This window comes from Leptidea sinapis, chromosome 3 (genome assembly GCF_905404315.1).
Source record: "Leptidea sinapis chromosome 3, ilLepSina1.1, whole genome shotgun sequence".
NCBI classification, from domain to species: Eukaryota; Metazoa; Arthropoda; class Insecta; order Lepidoptera; family Pieridae; genus Leptidea; species Leptidea sinapis.
This window is the reverse complement of record NC_066267.1, coordinates 13,067,691-13,088,345: the sequence shown is the minus strand read 5'-3', so window position 1 is coordinate 13,088,345 and position 20,655 is coordinate 13,067,691. Positions and strand designations below refer to the sequence as shown.

Here is a 20,655-nt window from a genome sequence, read left to right as displayed (position 1 = left end):
CTTTGTAATTTGATTACAGACAGTCAGAACTTCTGCCACAGATCGCACCCTTACTGTAGGTCGTTAAGGAGTTCCATTGATCATCCTATTCGACTATGACAATTACTTCACCATTACTATGTTACGGTAGGTGACTTAAATATCCTAAAAGCATAAAAAAGATTCGGTCGAGTATCTTTAATTTGCTCCTAAGAATTGAAGAGTTCCGTTACTTTATCATGGATTCCATAATCAGAACCCAAACTCTCACCAAACTACCTTTGAAGTATATCCTTTCCAATAAAAAAAGAATTATCGAAATCCGTTGGCGCGATATTAAGTTATTCGTAAATTTATCATCCACATACGTATAGCAAATTTAAGACTTTTATGGTTTTCTCGTGGATGCCATTATCAGATCTGGACCATTACAATGGGACCACACGGGAAGCACCAGCTTTCAAATAAAAAAAGAATTATCAAAATCGGTTCACTCAGTCCAAAGTTTTGAGGTAACAAACATAAAAAAAAATACCAACGAATTGAGAACCTCCTCCTTTTTTGAAGTCGGTTAAAAAACAGTGAGCTCACCGCTTTTTACTATTTAAAACCCTTTTTACTATTAATAAATGAGTATTATTTTACCAAATGGAACCAGCTTTACTACTGGGCCTTACGGATTGTATTGTTGATGAGCTGTGATTTAATCTATAGATTGAAGATCTAGTTTCTCTATATATCCTAATGACACCAATTCGGCCATCTTTTTTGTTCTGTGCTGTCAAGAGCTTGTTTGAACTTGTTTAATTAAGATTTTAAAATATCAACTAGGATTATTTGAACCTTGGATAATTTAAACGTCTAGTTAGACTGTGACAGCTGTGAGTACTTTTAAAAAAAATAGCGGCGAACTGTTAGCCTCTATTTCCAGCAAACGCACGCACAGATACAAAGTGACGGACCAGTCGTGAGTGTAAAACGTAGCTGTCATGCACACTAATAGTTATTTACGCAACTGTTGTGTAATAAGGGGTATTAAAACACGAATGCTTAATATATATATATATATATATAATAATAATATATGTGATAATACTATCATGTGTTTTAATACCTAATTATCAACAGTTGCATACAAGACTTTATCTATACCCTGAATGAATCCTCAAAAAGATTCTGAAAGAGTTAGCTTACTGCTTACATTAAAATAGCCAGTCCTAGTAGTAACCTAATATCATTCATTACCGATTATATACAAATAAACTAATTATTAATAAAATAATTATTTATTTGAGAAGTAATTTACATTTTGTATAATGCAATTATTAAAATTCACTTAAATATTATGCTCATTTGCAACGTTTAAAATATCTGGCGGTGTGCTGTCAAAACGGTTATGAAATTCAGTATAACATTACAACACTCGTTTGGATGATGTAATGGTTATAAGGACATTGGGTGTTTTAATGTTGGCAATAAACTAACTGTTTCAGAATCTTTAATAGAGGATTTAAAGCATGGGTGCAGATAAAAACGAACTGTTAGCCTCTCAGCAAACACACGCACACTGGTACAATGTGACTAACATATCGCAAGTGTAACACGTAGCTTGTGATGCACATCAAAACACCTGGCCTGTTGTCACGCGTTGGCTAACAGCAAGAGGCTCTATCTAAAAGTATAAATTATCTAATGCAAAACCATTGTTAACTTACATGCTGCCATAAACTCGCAGTAATGTTTCCCAGCATGGCAGTAACATTGAATGTCAGGAAGCACGTCAGTCGAAGAAAGTTGTCACCTATGAAGCCTGTGGCAGTCAAAGGTTTGATGTCTGGAATAAACACGAGATTTATTGAAACAAAATTAATTGAGTGTGAGATGATCATTTAGAATATCCAGATAACGTAAATGACTTATTCCTAAGAAAAACTTATCAAACAGACCTTTCTGCAATCGCCTTCGTTTCGACAGTTTTTTTTTATTTGACATAATAATAGTATTCTTAACCCAATTGTCTCAGCATTATAATTAGTATAGGTGGTATAGGTCGACTGGGCGAAACTCGTGGATTCTATACATATAATTAAATAAGCATTTCGTGCTTTATATATAACAATAATTGTACCTAATTTGTTATTTTTAAGTGATAATCCCTCACTTATGGGATTAATTATGAGCCACAACCTGAGAGTTGAACAAAATATACCAAAATTTCATCACTCGAACGGTAGGCTCAGTTGGAAAGGGCGCTCGGACGGAACCCGAGTCACGCATCGTTTATAAATTTTGATTACAAACAAATTCTACCTACTGACACGACATCAAAATAGTTATTAGAATTATTATTATCTATTCATCGTTTTTTTTTGTTGTCCACGCTAATCTCAGAATAGCTAAGCTGAACTTTGATGATTCTGATCAAAATGTAAGAAAAACGTTTCATAAAAGATTCTTTTAAAACAATTCTTCTTCGAAGCGTCGTAAATCAAGGAAAACCAGGAGATTAATATATATTATTACTGAATATTATAATGTTTAAAATAATTTAATAGAATGTCGCAACACTTAGGTGCTCACAGACCTATCGATCAGATCTGCGAGTGTTTTAGTGAAGCGGTTGTTGTACCCACTGCTCTATGTGACGTGGCTGATGGAAACAGACCACTCACTGCGTTGCTACGTGGGACATTTGATTGGAATTTTGTTCCTTCACCTGTCCATGTGCAATTCTAACAGCCTTAATATGATACACTTACAATATACCTACTTGCGTATATACAAACAAAGCTACAGAAGATACGGCAAGATATAAAAACAAAGCGAATCTATTGTTATGTACTCTGATGGACTCAGATCCATCATTATTAAAATGAAATAATAATACGAGATCGCAACTTCAGTATTGATGCGATAACACGATCAGCATACGATAACTGACATGGACGGCACAGCACTACACTACTAGGGATGACGATCTCAAATCGATTAATCGAAGAATCGATTCCTCGTACCAAATAAATCGATATCGTACTGAATCGATTCAGTGAATCGATATTTTACCCTTGAAAATCGACTTTCGATTTTTCTGTTTTGGTAAAAAAAAATATTTAGAATTACACAATATTACGGCATTGCCAGTTAAAGGTTTAATTACTTTAAAACTCGCGAGATGGCGGTGTGCTTAGTTTTCGTCGCTTCTCTTTAGTAAAAAAAAAGTTAAGTTGGTAATCTTTGACTTAGTTGATTGATATTGCGTCATTGTTTTGTCTTGTTATTATTCATTCATTTGTTTATATATATGCCTTGATTAGTTGATTGTTGTAAAATACATACTGTGATTAGGGAAATTAATATTTATTTGTATGTAGTGTTTGTTACGGAATAATAATCAATTGAGAGTAAGTAAATCGCTTTTTATTTTTTACTTTGATGCTATTTTTTAAGTTTGATCTATTAGTTGCTATTGTTAAATCTAATCGTGTATGTAAGTCATTTAAATTAGTTTACATATGAATAATCACTTATGAGCATTGAAATAACTATGTGGAATTCTTAATTAATTAAAAAGCCCGCTGAGTTTGTTGCGCCCATTCTTCTCAGGTCTGAGGCATTCATTTTGGAATGGGTGGTAGTTTTTGACTTTCAATAAGTGATGTCACATCCTATTTTGAATAAAAATATTTGAATTTGAATTTTACTATTACTTTATGTCCATTCATCTGTATAACCTCAAATTAATTATTTTGTTTACACTTTACAGACAAAATAATAAAGCTCTCGTTTTTTTTAATCGACTGCCGATTTTACTCCAATTTTACCTGAATTAAGTGAAATCAGTTTATCAGAAAGAAACCTGCAGGCCTATTGTGTATCTCAGTTGACAGGTAATAGTGATGATCACTTGAGGAAGAATACATCAGTTAGTTGTCAAACATCACTTTCCGTATTGACTATCGTCGATAGATTGTTTATTATGGTATCATTCTTGTTTTTCATAAAATGGATTTATATTTACATTGTAAATACAAATTTGAAAAAATCGATTTTTTAGAAATAGATTTTTTAGACCTCGATTTTTTTATGAATCGATTTATCAGATTACGATTCAAATCGATTTAAAAATCGATCTTGATTGATTTGGGAAAGAATCGCCATCCCTATACACTACACTGCAGGCACGCGAGCCGAGGTGTGCAGACAGCGGTAGGAAAAGCTCCCGCTCCTTACCTCAAGCCCAGACTGCATTTAACTCCCGCAATATCTGTACATGTTTTTTTACCTCCGCTTCTCCTCGACAAACAATAAATTACATATGAACTGAGACATTATTTTTTTATGAAAATAAGGGACGAGACGAGCAGGACGTTCAGCTGATGATACGCCCTACGGCGCCCTTTTGACCGAAACACAATAATGCTTACACATTACTGTTTCGCGGCAGAAATAGCCGCCGTTGTGATACCCATAATCTAGCCGGCTCCCTGTGCAAAGGAGCCTCCCACTGGTTATGTTTATTTACTTCATTGAACTTGTGCTGCAGAAGAGACGTCGCTTCATTGTGTGTCTTCTACTGCATTTGTCACGGGGAGTGTTCCGAAGAGCTGTTCAACCTGATTCCTGCCGCCGAATTTCACCTTCGCACGACACGCCACAAGTTACGATATTATCCCCACCATCTGGATGTGTGGCGGTCCTCCACAGTGCGGTTTTCAAGGAGCTTTCTTCGTCGCACTACGAAGCTGTGGAATGAGCTTCCTTGTGCGGTGTTTCCGGGACGATACGACATGGGTACCTTCAAGAAAAGCGCGTGCACCTTCCTTAAAGGCCGGCAACGCTCTTGTGATTCCTCTGGTGTTGCAGGAGAGTGTGGGCGGCGGTGATCACTTAACACCAGGTGACCTGTACGCTCGTTTGTCCTCCTATTCCATAAAAAAAAGAGGGCTATTCGTGCTATTTATAACCTTGGTCCTAAAGAATCATTAAGAGAAAAATTAAAAATTAAAAGAAATAAACATTTTGACTGTTGCTTCACAACAGATATATAATGTTAAGATGAAGAACAAACATAAACTTGTCATGCCTACTGTTAGCATGTCTTTTGTTGGGCGATGTATATGCTTCTAGAATATGATCCCAGAAAATGTACCAAACAAATGTGTTACGAAATTTAAAATAATTGTTAAAAAAACGTTTTTGTGGGAAAGATTATTACATCATAACGATTTTCTTAATGATACCACAACTGAGAATGAAGCGAACACCCTCGGGCTCTTATCATTATAAATATTTATTGTACGATATTACACTGTAATCCATATTTTTATTAAAAAAAAAGCCCGCTGAGTTTCTTGCGCCAGTTCTTCTAAGATCTGAGGCAGTCTATTTTGAATGGGTTTTAGCTTTTGACATTCAATAAGTGATTTTAAATCCTATTTTGAATAAAAATAATTGAATTTGAAACCCAGCGCTGCAAACCTCGATATTACAAAGTCTAACTTTCCGTTACAAGTGTGGTAAAAAGTCTCATATGCAACACAAGAGGGAAGTACCTACCTGAATGTATTGTCGGGAAGACCGCTAGTGTCACGAAGAAAACTATGAAAACATTGTAGAGTTGTACAGCGGCCTGTCTGATGATAAGTTTGAAGGGTATCTTCTTCTGAGTGGGATTACCACCCGGGTTGCTTGTGGCCAGGGTCGGATTGGCGCGTAACGTCCTCTGTTGCAATGTCTCGTGGTAGCGGTAGAACCTCTGAAATATATGATTCGTCATGCTTCATGTACTACCGTACCGTACTGTACCGGAAACTGATTCTCGTGTTCTACTGAGGATGCCTCATTTAGAGTAACACCTGTAGAATTGATTGAAGACGACTCTTAGCGGAATTTCCACTGGAGAAGGCACACTCAATAATTATGGATTTCCACAAAGTAATGCACTCAAGAAGTTATATTTCTTTGGCCTAACGAAGCAAAAATAATTTATTCCTCGTGCTATTCTACGTTTTTAGAAAGAACAATTTTGTAAAAATCTTGCAAAAATAGCTTTAACAATTAATTATTAAACAATGAATACGGCTGTATGGGCTTGAACCCTTTGCCTGTCATAATTGACGAAGAAACCAAAAAAAATAACGAATGACGCAAACGTCAGAAAATTTTAGGAACCAACTTCAACCGGTTACTTTTGTGTTACAGTGATGCGCGCGCATCTTAAAATTTCACTCTCATAATTTTTTCACAACGCGCCTAAAGAGGTATAACTTTAAAGAGTTAAATAGAGATAAACTTACATTCAAAGGCAGAGCAAAGTATGTATCGAAGCATACGAGCAGCACAAACATGCCACTTATGAAGTAGTATATAGCAGCTGTCCTGTAGCTCTGTGTGAAGGTGTCCGAGGCCCAACCGATGAGCACCACCAGGGTACCGCAGATGTTGGACCCCAGGACTACTGCTCCGGTGTACTGCGGGGGAAGCCGAGCCGCCACGCCGTACACCGTGTTCTGGAATATCGCGTTGAATCCTGAAATATATGAAATATTCTAATCAAGAAAATTTATTGAAGTAGGCCTATTTTGCGGAAATCCATAATTATCCATGGTGAAGCTAACTAACTAATTGTATATTTCACTAAAATATTAATGTTTCATTTATTTGAAATTGTACTTGTGTAGTTGTATTGTTTGTAATTATTGTTATTTAACTTGAAATTGTATTTAGTTACGCATGAAAGGTCTAGATGGCGCTAGATGTCGCGCATGCGCGCTGAATACGTGCGAATAATCGACTCGCGCGCCAAAAAACAGTAACAAAGTTGTCTTCGAGTTGTCTGCCTGCCGTGATTGATTCTATAACTTTTTAAGTGTTTTGTGTGCCACGTGTCCGCAACATATATTTTGAAGACTTGCTTGTGACATCAATCTAGTTCCCGAATATACTGTGGATGCTTCTTGATTGCTGTTTTCATTCGCTCTGCTGCGACGACGACAAGCCACGAATCAAGACTGATCTGCGAGTATTCCTCCTTAGGAAACTCTAGATTCAATACAGGTTAGTGGATTGGTTTTTGTAGTAGTTGTCGCCATAATTATCCGCCAATTTTTTCGATTTACGTTCCCCGCGGTAGACTGTCTATTTACACGACAGCCTACCAACATTTATGTGTAGGGTTGAAATGCCCTACCAATCCAAATGTTTTGAGTTTTCTTGAGAGTTAATTCCGCCAATATTCGTATTCAAAAAATTCGACACGTGTTTCGCCTCTACACCAAGCATCCTCAGATATTGACTCGCCAAACACTGGCACGAGTCACGTGTCCAATTTGAAGTTCAACATTTGAAGCAAAATATTTTCTCGGAATTAACACTCAAGAAAACTCAAAACATTTGGATATACTAATCAAATCAAATCAAAATCACTTTATTCGTGTAAGTCACGGAAATGACACTTATGAAGTTTAAATTTCTTTTTACATATACCGCCACTTCGTAAAAGGGTGAGCTTTAACGAGAAGAACTGGCAAGAAATTCATTGCCACTCTTTTAAATCAACATTTACAGCTTCACCGTTTTAAAAATCATTTCAATTACAATATAATGTAATGTTATGATGCAGCAAAAATACTCAAACGTCAAGTACTCAACGTCTTACACGAGTAGGTCAAAAAGTGGTTGGTAATAAATACAATACAAGAGTTATTGAGTATAGTTATAGATGCATCATCCACAAATAATAAATGAGATTACAGCGTGGCGTGGTGGCGCAACGGTAAGTGCCGCCGAATTCCACCTTCGCACGACACGCCACAAGTTAGGATTTCATCCCCACCATCTGGATGTGTGGCGGTCCTCCACAGTGCGGTTTTCAAGGAGCATTCTTCCTCGTGCTACAAAGCTGTGGAATGAGCTTCGTTGTGAGGTGTTTCCACTTAACACCAGGTGCGCTCGTTTGTTCTCCTATTCCATAAAAAAGTGTCGTTGGCTGTCAGCCGAGAGGCGCCGGTTTTATTCCCGCCCACAACGTACCAATCCGTTTTTGAATTTGTGAATTTTGTGAAGAAGAACATCGTGAGGAAAACTCACACAGATAACCCTTTTAATAGCAGTACAAATATTTTTAATTGGTAGAACAATATTGTTAACTCCGTGCGAGCTTGTCGTTCAAATGTCATTGACGCGCGGCTCAGATTCAGTAACGCTCTAGGGAAGTGATAGGAATGCCAATATAGAACAAAGCCTGGATGGTATCTGAACTGAACTTATTTTGTAAATACGTGAAAAGCACGTCAGTTATGGTTCACTTAATGCTAAGGGCCCAAACTCATGCAGGAATCATCAGAGTTGTACGTGTGTGTAAAGAATGAAAAAGGTTTATAAAATATAGAATGTGGCAACACTTAGGTGCTCACAGACCTATCGATCAAATCTGCGAGTGTTTTAGTGAAGCGGTTGTTGTACCCACTGCTCTGTGTGACGTGGCTGATGGTAACAGACCACTCACTGCGTTGCTACGTGGGACATTTTATTTCAATTTATGTTTTTAACACCTCTACATATGCAATTATAACCAACTTTACATGGCCTCCTTTCTTATCGGTCATATCTCGATATGTTATATATTTTACATTATATAATGAAATAAAAAAGTAGATTTAGAGATTTCATAGATATCTGCATTACTAGGGGTTTTGGAGATACCTGGAGAGTTAGGGGTAAGGCATCGTCCTACATTATCACCGATTTTACAATCGTCAATTAGGACACTGGAGTGCAGTTCCTGTTTTAGTCGTACTAAAATCGCATGCATTGTTCGTTCGAGGCAATTATAACGATGCCTAAGGGTGAATTGTATAAACCGTCGCCGCGAATTATCTACAGATAGGGCGCTATCGCGGTGTCGACACATTGACCCCCTGACATATTTAGTTTCCCGTCCCCGCCACCGTCTTTCCACCTGTGGGACGGTCGCGCACGACGTTAACGGACATACTGCTGTCGAACTTTTGGAGTGCACTGCTAGCGAACATTCCAGAAGCGCGCACTATAAAGGCAAATTTTAACTGCACTATTTCGCAGATTTCGATCCGGGCTTTCTTATATTTACGTTTGTCTTTGAACGACAAATGTTTGACTTTTAAAGACAGGCCTTGCCTCCATAACTTACATAAAATACGAAAACATCTCGCAGTCGAATTTATGGATTATCCGACGATGCGATGTCCTGATGAATCCGAGTTAGTGCGAGGCAAGAAGTTGTGAATGAATTGGGCAATTAAATAGTAGTAAAATATATTAACAGATGGTTGCGAAACTGAAGTGGCATTAAAGTCCTCGAATTGAGACCACGTAGGTCCACAAGATGGACCGACGATCTGGTCAAGATCGCAGTGATAAGTTGGATGAGGAGAGCGCAGGACCGATCGTCATGGCGTTCTATGGGGAAGGCCTTTGTTCAGCAGTGGACGTCTTCCGGAAATGATGATGATAAATGACAACATATTAAACGAATTTAAAAGGTCTTATTTCGACTGACGACGCTTACAATACAATAGAGGTTCTCACCGTTGAGGAAAAACACGGAGACCATAGTCAACCAGAAGAACACCTCGGGCCACTCGGAAGAGTCCAGCATAGCAAGAATAACGGTGACGACGAAGATACAAACTTCTATGCACAATGACCACACTATTCTTACAGTCAGGTTGCCGCTGAAACAAAAATAATGCTTGAATTAATATAATAATTATTAATTTCCATTCCAAATATATTTATTCTACCAAAGAGTTTCAATAGAATAATCAGGCTTAATGATCGAACCTCTTTTGCGCATCAAACGCAAACGGCGCCATTTTATTCTAATTTTAAGTTGATAAAATCCCAACATTTGCACTTATTTTGTTAATAGTTTGACAATTACTAAATGTCGCAACACTTAGGTGCTCACAGACCTATCGATCAGATCTGCGAGTGTTTTAGTGAAGCGGTTGTTGTACCCACTGCTCTATGTGACGTGGCTGATGGCAACAGACCACTCACTGCGTTGCTACGTGGGAATATAATTACCTTTTAGTTGATAATATTAAGATATCTTCGCACATGACATTATTAAAAAGCTATATAAATTATATTTTTATACATACGCAAAATGAAATTGGCCACTGTTACAATAAATTTTGGACTACATTATGGAAAATATTGTATAAATTGTATAATCTCCTAAAAATTTTGTCGACATAACGGGATTTCACCTCAAAATAAGCGTGGGATCTGTTCCGGCAACGCTCCTATGATTTCAGTGTATAGAAACAGAAGAGAGAACAAGAGGATCTGTCGCACTATACTACGTAAAATTTCTTACCCCCATTTACTTTAAATTAGCTTTCCTACGCCGAATGTAGTGCTTTTGTTCAGTCACCCGTCTTATTATCTGCTCGGTGCAACAAGCTGGTTTGTAAGTTGTAACCGAGAAGGTTGCTCCTTCTCACTTCTCTCCACACCAGATGGACCTCTCCAACTTGTTAGCGTTTCTGCCCGCTACGCGATCGGGACACTGGGAAGGTGGCTATTTCGCTATACGAAGGTTGGTCAGAAACTCTATACCAATCCTTTATAACCATAATGTTAACACTAGGAACAAACATAAACTTATTATGCCTAGTAGTATACTCGGCAAAGTCTTTTTAGTATTTTGATATTACATAAGTGATATCCTATCTTATTGGGAATAAAAATATTTTAATTTTAATTTAAATATAATTAAATATTAATAGTAGTGATGGGCCGAAGGTGGTTAAACCGAATACGAACGTCAGCCGGTAAAAAATAAAAATCAAAAATTCGGCCGAAGTTCGGTTGATTTTCGGCGCACTTTCTCGGGAGTGAGAGGTTTCGTGTTTAAGCATCGCGGTTAGCTAGGCGCTACCGGTCCACCCGCACCCCGCCGGTCGGCGGTCATTAGATAAAACGTCATCTTCATGATGGCGTGCATTTTTGTTTACATCTTAACATATTACGTGTTCTCAGGTGTTTTAACGAGGTTTAAGTTAAGATATGATATAAATATTATCATGATGCAAGTTTTAAAGGGCTTGTTTTATTTACCTAACAGATTTTTGCTTCCATTATTTTCAATCAAAAAAGTGTATCAATGAATACTGTAAAAGTTACCCAAACTTATCCAATTGTTCTGAATTTTCTTTAGTGTTAATTCCGACAATATTTGTCTTAAAACAATTCGACATGTGTTTCGCCTGTACACGAGGCATCCTCAGGACATGTCTCGTGCCAAACTCTGGCACGAGACTCTTTTTGTACTAGTCTAAATATTTGCGGAATTAACACTAAAGAAAACTCAAAACATTTGGATAATTATGGGTTTCCTCAAACTAACGCCTACTTCAATAAATTTTCTTACCCAAACTTGACGAAAATGTTGAGCCAACTGAACACCAGATTCGGTATCTGGCATGCCCAACCAACGTATGGCATGAAGTTGGCGGCATACTGCCGGGCATTCACTAGCTTGTAGTCCTCGAAGTATGGCTTGGCTGTGATGAACATGTTCCACGCGGTGAGGGTGCCGAGTCCGTGGAGGAGCAGCGTCAGATAGATGAGGTTCCATTTGTCTCTGGGCGGCACCAAGTCCATAGCAATACCTGGAAGCAAGATTATACTCATTTCAAGTTTTTTCCTCCTCAATGGAGCCTCCAGTCCTCAATCCCCATCAGTCAGTTTGGCAACGTGCGCACGCATCAAATTAACGACCATTCTCAATATACTATCTACAGATAGAGACAAATTACTAGCTTCTACTGTCAGTAATTAACTGTCAATAATCTGAAGATGTCCCAATATACCCGATAAGTCATTCTTATAGCCGTGAATTGCAATTTCCATACAATTTTCTATCGCTTGTAAGCTATACGTCCTCCCATTGACAGACAGCGTGTACGGATAAGGTAAATTACAAGTTTATTGGGACAGAAAAATCAATGATAGTTACGATGTTTATTTCAAGTAGGCCACAACCGGAGATACACTGAATATTGGCAATGGCCGTTAGTAACCTATCGGCCGCCGCACTCATTTCATATTTCGTAGATATCGTTCAATATACTTTACATACAATACAGTTTTGGAATCTTTATTTATACCCACGAAGGCACAAAGTCTTCAAAGGCGCTTGACTGAAACAGGCTATTTTAAATCTACAGTTAAAATACTACAATTGCTTCATATTTCTGTTTCTACTGGTCAATATAATGTTAAAACACGAGATTCTCAAGAGAATCGATTGAAATAAAATGATTTTGGGTTTTTACTTAATATTTGTTTAAGTTAGTGCCAGTAAAATAATACACCTTCACCTCGTTCAGATTGGATACTGGGCTCCCTGCGTAAGGGTGCTAAATTGTAGAAATTACTATTATTTTTATTACACTACTTTAAATAATCTGTATTTTTCTAAATTTTTTGTACATAAAAAAATTGAAGTAGGCGTTACTTTGCGGAAATCCATAATTATACAAATAATTTAAGTTTTCTTTAGTGTTCATAGATTAATGTCAGTCCCACTGTCCCGTGACAACTTCGCAAAAGAACTTGTACAATATACCAAATCGCGGTTTCCAACGGCTATACAAAACAGTTACTGAACAAATTAATTAAAAATAAACAAAAACATTTAATTAATTCAGAACTTTATCCCGTCCCACCACAATCACATACCAAATATGTGGGTTGTATAAAAAAAAAATTGGCGGAATTAACACTAAAGAAAACTTAAATCATTTGTATCTTTTGTACATGCCATTTTTGATATTTTTGCTAAGTGCCCTTTAGTTTTAAGTCTCCTTGTTGATATTTTTACACTTGTACATGAATATTGTTGGTTTGTCAAATAAAGTAAAATAATATAAAGATATGTATATAGACAGAGAGACTAAGTAAGGAACGATTAGCGAAGACACAAGTAAAGAAGTCTGTGGAAAAGTAACTTGTTGTTATGATTATAGTGAGCAGTTTGCTGCAATATTGGAAGTCACTGGTGCACTGCTAATAAGAAATCCCCAGGGTGCGTAATGTGGCTGTTTACATACAGAACATCGAACGAAGCATGTAACGAATGTTAGTTACATTTTTGTTCTATTATTTCTGGATACCCTGTCAGAGATTTTGTCGAAGATAATTAATAAACTAACAGGAACAAATATAAATTAGTTTTGCCTTCTACTCTGCTTAGTTGAGGGAGCAAGTAGACAACCAAGAAAGGTCAAGGAAGTATTAGGATAAATATTTTAGTCACTTTATTTTTTTTAATAATAAGCAGACTAAACGACTACTGAATATGATGATGGCCAAGTTATTGATTGTATTCATATAGTTTTTTTTGGCGAATAATACTTTGTTAATTTTAAACTATATGATAAACGACTAGCGGAAGTATTAGAAAAAATATTTACCAAGACTGGAAGGGTTTTTATACTAAAAAAAAAACTGACAAATCTACTAAATAATATAAATTTAACACAAGTTTCTGTGACTAAGTAGGCTAGCACTTAATTTTTAAAAATTATAAGTTACAAGAGTAACAAAAAATAGTTTCAAAGGCGTTCGTAATTTTTATACAAGTTTTTAGAAATAAGTAGAATAATATTTTTATTTCCCTTAGATAAAAAATGACAGCACCTTGTTATGACACAGAATAAGATGAAATTGACGTACCATAGACTAACAATAGACAAACAAAGCGTGCTATACAGAAGAACATCAGTAAATAGAAAAGAAAAGCGGATCTATTGTCTATGTGACCGATTATGACTGACAAGTAAAAAGTCAGCACGAATTAACTCATCAGTGTTCTGAATATTTAACTAATAAAATATTAGCTAACGCTCACATTGAAAAACAATTTTTTTCGACGTTTTTCCAGCTGTCATAGTCTATCTAGACGAATAAATGAAATAATTTTGGGTTAATTTCCTATTCGGCTTTACAAATAACTTATTTAATTTCAAACGTATAATCTCTTACGACACATGTTGGTCGAATAAATAATAATTATGAAAAAAAGCCTTACTTATCCGATTTAAAGCAAAGAACGGCTCCGTAATAATTTCTTTGAACTAGATATGAAGAACTAATATTTAGAATGTTTTAGATTTTCTCAGTAGTACCCATTTGGTCACAAAACTGTTATAAAATATAAACTGAACAATACTGTTGTTACGGTGAAATTTATTTCTGTAATGTGTGTAACTTCACCACAATGACCATACTAAATTTTTAGTCGTCACACTGCAAATTTTCTGACAGTAATTATAAATTTGTTATTAAGGGGAAGAAAGGATTAAGACAATAAAATAAATCAGATTTATTCAATTATGTCAAAAAATCAAACTTATGAATATCATTAGAAATACACAGCGCTTCGGAAAAGGTTGGCTTTTTTTCTATAATGTAAGTTAAATAATTTGTGTAAATAAGAAAGAGTAAGGGCCCAAGAATAGACCCTTGTGGTACCCCCTGAGAGAAGTCCCAGGAGATCTCATGCCAAAAGCAGGCAAACAAGAATGCAATACCGGTGGCATCAAAGATCTTTGCCCACAACCTAATCAGCTTATACAGGGACCAAATACGTAATATTGTAGGTATTTTCAAGCCAGCTCCTGTCCCAAATATGCATTTATTTCCATAGGCGTGATAGACAGGTGATGCATTGTGGCAGAAGAAACTCTTAAGGACGTGCTAATAAAGTGGGGGGGCACGTCCGATCCACGGGCACAAATCTTCCGATCTCCAGGATCACTTCCCTACGCCTATAGCAGTCTGAAAAGGCTGCTAGCTTTCTGACATGGTCCGGGCTGGTTGGAATAAGAAGATAAACTGGCTTACAAAATGGCCCAATCAAGAGGCTAAGTGCGCAGATAGCCCAGTGAACTAACTATGTATTTAGACGCTGCTTTTTCAAGCGTAATATTTACGATATATCAGTCGCAAACAGTTATAATAGTTACTTCCAACACGTTTACGAATTGTTATCGAGATACTTATTATAACAATACAACATGAGACCTAATAATATAATATAACATTTAATTAAAGAGCTTGCATACGTAATTAATGTATTCTTGATTGTTGTTTCATAACAAAACGTCTTTAATCAACCAATAGAGATAGTCGGTATCACCCACGCGAGTCTGATTTAGTATGCTTTGAGGCCAAACATGGGTCACATCTTTTAAGTTCATAATGATTTATCGGTCAATATTATTTTAGTAGACGTTCGATAACTGTTGAATTTGGTAGATGTGTGGGAATAAATGTGAAATGCACGGTTTAAATAAGGGATAACAAATATCTTATCATATCCTAATATACACGTAGTTAGAAAAGGTCAATTAACTAATCTCAGTTAACCCGTAACGTTTTTACCATCCAGCGGCCATATTCAATATTATTGTATACTACACCTTTTCGGGAAGTTCCTTCGTATTAATATATAATATATATATTATCATTGAAACAACAGGCAGGACCAGGCTTGCCTATTACAGTGCAATGCCACATCTGACATCTTATGAGATGTCAGGTCTAATAAGCCGGGTAATTTAATTATCTACGACGGCCTTCAAACCGAAAAAAAGGTGCGTGACGACACTTTGCACTGCTTGACGACAGAAAAAAGTTCCGCTGCGATACTATCTAGCCGGAATACTGTGCAAATAAGTCTCCCACTGGTATGAGACACATGACAATACATCACTAACGGGGTTTTAGCGGGCGAAAAAAAAATTATGAACAAGCACTTCCAATTCTTTTTTCATTTGTTTTCTTCTATATATTTTGAGCGAAAACGATTCCTGCCCAAATCTATACGTTTAGGACGCTGATATACACATGATACATCCAATATGTGGAAAACCGATAGCAAATGTGTGGCATTCAAGCAAGATATGGAAGCGGAATACAACATTTCTTGTCGAATATAGCAGAGAACTTCTTGGCAAAGAGTCAACATGTCTGTTGCATATGTAGAGTTGCAGATAAGAAGTTTGATAAGAGATAACATTGTAAACAGGCCGTGAATCAAGATTTGTCATGGACACAATAAAATAGGTCCGGGAAAGTAATTTCGCATATAGCAAGTATTTATAAACTTGTAAAAAGATCTCTCTGGCTGTATTAATTTAACTGTTATTTGTACCTGGGTGGTTTTCATGTACAATGAATATTACAGTGCAGTGCAGCTAAGGATTGACAAAATCTGCACAGAAATTGCACTCCTCACCTTAAGGCATAAGAGACTTCTTCTCTTAGATAGAAGAAACTTATCTCCGAACCTATATGTTATACCAAGTAACACGGCCATACTTCGCTGTTGATCAATTTTACAGTATAAGAAAGTAATGTATGGAGAGTGCATTAATAAAAAAAAAATTTAAAGGCAACCTATCTACGAAAAATTTGGCATACAATGTTCTGATACGTTCACTAGTTTTTGCGTGTATGTGCCTCCAAGAGATCTTGTACTCATTATATTTAGACTTATATTTAGACAACGGACAGAACCATAGAGTACTATCGCCTGGAAAGAAACTGACATACCTTTTTATAATTTTTATAAGGATTCAATGACTAAAATTTAATATTCTATATCTATTAATTCTGATTTCTGTTTTTCTTTTATATATTTTCTATTTTTCAATTATACTTATATGATTCTATTTCAGTATTTCTTACGAATAAGGAAAATAGAATGTTGCAACACTTAGGTGCTCACAGACCTATCGATCAGATCTGCGAGTGTTTTAGTGAAGCGGTTCTTGTACCCACTGCTCTGTGTGACGTGGCTGATGGAAACAGACCACTCTCTGCGTTGCTACGTGGGACATTTCCATTGCCTTCTCTCCAGTCGGTATTGTTTATATTCGTTACGTCTTGTACATAAAAAAATATTTACACTCGGTAAGCTACTTGCCCGTTTGCCCCCTCTCATATAAAAATCTATCCTCTACAATGTAATTAATGAACAATTCACGAAATACATTTCACTTTCTATGACTTCACTACATCTTTAAAACTCAACGTGTACTATTGTGTGTTTCGTAAAAGTGAGTTCCTATAACAATATAGGAATTATTCCTTATGTCAAAATAATATACGATGAGGAACTATGACCACTCTCAGACATGTCGAAAATGATAAATTTCTGTTGGCTCAGACCCACCATTTATTCTTTCAACTAGATGGAGTTTCAGGCCATAATAGTCGTGTAGTAAAGGTGATGTTGACTCAGCATTTTGAAGGAAATTCGTCATTAATGCACTACAATCATTAAGACGTCGAATCCAGCTATGTTTTGAGAGCTATGGTCATCATTTTCAACAATTAAATATTCAGTTAAGGTTTCACCGGATGGTAATAACATAAGAAATTGTTAAAAATATAACATTACTTCCCAGAATTTATGGCTTATTAGCGACACTATCGAATGGTGTAAAATATCAGTGTTATTTTTTTTTTTTCAAATCAAATCCAAGTAATGCAGACGTATTTCTAACTTATTCGACTCCTTGGTATACTTTTCGCTATTCCTGATAGTTTAATATGTCACCATGCACGCCAACTAGAAAAACTCGATTAGTAGGACATAATATAAAAAATTTACCTTTCAGATTAAGGGTGTCGTTAGGCAGGTTGGAGCCCTCCCATGCGGGCGTCAACTTAACCGGCTCATTGCGTAGAAAGGGCGCCTTTTCAGCCTCATCCCAGCCTGCAACAATGCGCTCTAATTAGGGACATGCTCTCTGAAGCGGACTTTTATGAACGGGTCAACGTTCCCACTGGGTTCTATTTTATACTTATTACTTACCAATTGAATATTAATACAATTAATTATAAAAATATAAATTTCATGTGACGCATTTGCACGCACGGCAGGACTGTGAAATTTTTCCTACTTAAGTCGAGATCTATAGAGCGAAATTATACTTTGATCAGACTTTACTTAAATGAAACTTAGCTACTTACTTGGCTTTTGCATTGAGCTGTCTTAGCTTAAAAGCTCATCTTAATTTGAGATGTTAATCAATACATATAAATAAAATTGGAGTGTCCGTTTGTGATATTGAAATAACCGTTTTTTACTGCATGTATATGAATATATATACGGTACATACACCAAAATATTTTTTTTACAATTTTTGTTTTTCTGTCTGTTTGTTCTGGCTAATCTCTGAAATGGCTGGACCTATTTTGACGGGACTTTAATTGGCAGGTGGTTGATGTAATAAGGAGTAACTTAGGCTACGTTTATTAAGAAAATTTCTTTTATTTTAGAAAAATAAAGTAATGTTGCAAAGTCCAAGAAACGATTTAACTCTAAAAATATTTTATATGGCAAAACAACGTTTGCCGGGTCAGCTAGTTGACTATAAAAAAGTAATCAAAGATAACCCTAAGCTTAAACTCAGCTAAGTTTTACGTAAGTAAAGTCTGAGTTAAGTCTTAGTACCCTCTATAAATCTCAGCATAATTGCAGCTAAATTGCATGATATATTTATTAAAGCTTACTTTAGAATTTAACTCTTCTATACGTGTGTATGAGACCCCTGAACCCCTAAACCGCTGGACCAATTTGTATTTTTTATTATGTGTCTATATTTGCATGTACACAATTATATTTATAAAGTGATATCCATCACTTCTGGGATTAATTTTACATATTAAATTTGTAACCAAAATTTATTAACTTGATTGTTGTTTCATAACAAAACGTCTTTAATCAACCAATAGAGATAGTCGGTATCACCCACGCGAGTCTGATTTAGTATGCTTTGAGGCCAAACATGGGTCACATCTTTTAAGTTCATAATGATTTATCGGTCAATATTATTTTAGTAGACGTTCGATAACTGTTGAATTTGGTAGATGTGTGGGAATAAATGTGAAATGCACGGTTTAAATAAGGGATAACAAATATCTTATCATATCCTAATATACACGTAGTTAGAAAAGGTCAATTAACTAATCTCAGTTAACCCGTAACGTTTTTACCATCCAGCGGCCATATTCAATATTATTGTATACTACACCTTTTCGGGAAGTCCCTTCGTATTAATATATAATATATATATTATCATTGAAACAACAGGCAGGACCAGGCTTGCCTATTACAGTGCAATGCCACATCTGACATCTTATGAGATGTCAGGTCTAATAAGCCGGGTAATTTAATTATCTACGACGGCCTTCAAACCGAAAAAAAGGTGCGTGACGACACTTTGCACTGCTTGACGACAGAAAAAAGTTCCGCTGCGATACTATCTAGCCGGAATACTGTGCAAATAAGTCTCCCACTGGTATGAGACACATGACAATACATCACTAACGGGGTTTTAGCGGGCGAAAAAAAAATTATGAACAAGCACTTCCAATTCTTTTTTCATTTGTTTTCTTCTATATATTTTGAGCGAAAACGATTCCTGCCCAAATCTATACGTTTAGGACGCTGATATACACATGATACATCCAATATGTGGAAAACCGATAGCAAATGTGTGGCATTCAAGCAAGATATGGAAGCGGAATACAACATTTCTTGTCGAATATAGCAGAGAACTTCTTGGCAAAGAGTCAACATGTCTGTTGCATATGTAGAGTTGCAGATAAGAAGTTTGATAAGAGATAACATTGTAAACAGGCCGTGAATCAAGATTTGTCATGGACACAATAAAATAGGTCCGGGAAAGTATTTTCGCATATAGCAAGTATTTATAAACTTGTAAAAAGATCTCTCTGGCTGTATTAATTTAACTGTTATTTGTACCTGGGTGGTTTTCATGTACAATGAATATTACAGTGCAGTGCAGCTAAGGATTGACAAAATCTGCACAGAAATTGCACTCCTCACCTTAAGGCATAAGAGACTTCTTCTCTTAGATAGAAGAAACTTATCTCCGAACCTATATGTTATACCAAGTAACACGGCCATACTTCGCTGTTGATCAATTTTACAGTATAAGAAAGTAATGTATGGAGAGTGCATTAATAAAAAAAAAGTAAAAACCTATCTACGAAAAATTTGGCATACAATGTTCTGATACGTTCACTAGTTTTTGCGTGTATGTGCCTCCAAGAGATCTTGTACTCATTATATTTAGACAACGGACAGAACCATAGAGTACTATCGCCTGGAAAGAAACTGACATACCTTTTTATAATTTTTATAAGGATTCAATGACTAAAATTTAATATTCTATATCTATTAATTCTGATTTCTGTTTTTCTTTTATATATTTTCTATTTTTCAATTATACTTATATGATTCTATTTCAGTATTTATTACGAATAAGGAAAATAGAATGTTGCAACACTTAGGTGCTCACAGACCTATCGATCAGATCTGCGAGTGTTTTAGTGAAGCGGTTCTTGTACCCACTGCTCTGTGTGACGTGGCTGATGGAAACAGACCACTCTCTGCGTTGCTACGTGGGACATTTCCATTGCCTTCTCTCCAGTCGGTATTGTTTATATTCGTTACGTCTTGTACATAAAAAAATATTTACACTCGGTAAGCTACTTGCCCGTTTGCCCCCTCTCATATAAAAATCTATCCTCTACAATGTAATTAATGAACAATTCACGAAATACATTTCACTTTCTATGACT

At 36.1% G+C, this 20,655-nt stretch overlaps 1 protein-coding gene across 4 annotated transcripts in view; it reads right to left on the bottom strand.

Moving 5' to 3' along the window:
* Positions 1 to 20,655, bottom strand: part of LOC126979537 (equilibrative nucleoside transporter 1) — a 72,353-nt gene that overhangs the window by 11,991 nt on the left and 39,707 nt on the right. For 3 of the 4 annotated variants that reach the window (XM_050828885.1, XM_050828884.1, XM_050828886.1), the window contains exons 4-8: positions 11,399 to 11,639; positions 9,547 to 9,692; positions 6,276 to 6,508; positions 5,536 to 5,734; positions 1,695 to 1,813 (exon numbers count right to left, since the gene is read on the bottom strand). In XM_050828885.1, coding sequence (XP_050684842.1) covers positions 1,695 to 1,813; positions 5,536 to 5,734; positions 6,276 to 6,508; positions 9,547 to 9,692; positions 11,399 to 11,639 — 938 coding nt within the window. Of the gene's footprint in view, positions 1 to 1,694; positions 1,814 to 5,535; positions 5,735 to 6,275; positions 6,509 to 9,546; positions 9,693 to 11,398; positions 11,640 to 17,653; positions 17,759 to 20,655 lie in introns of all 4 variants that reach the window. The other variant, XM_050828883.1, reaches the window with a different exon arrangement.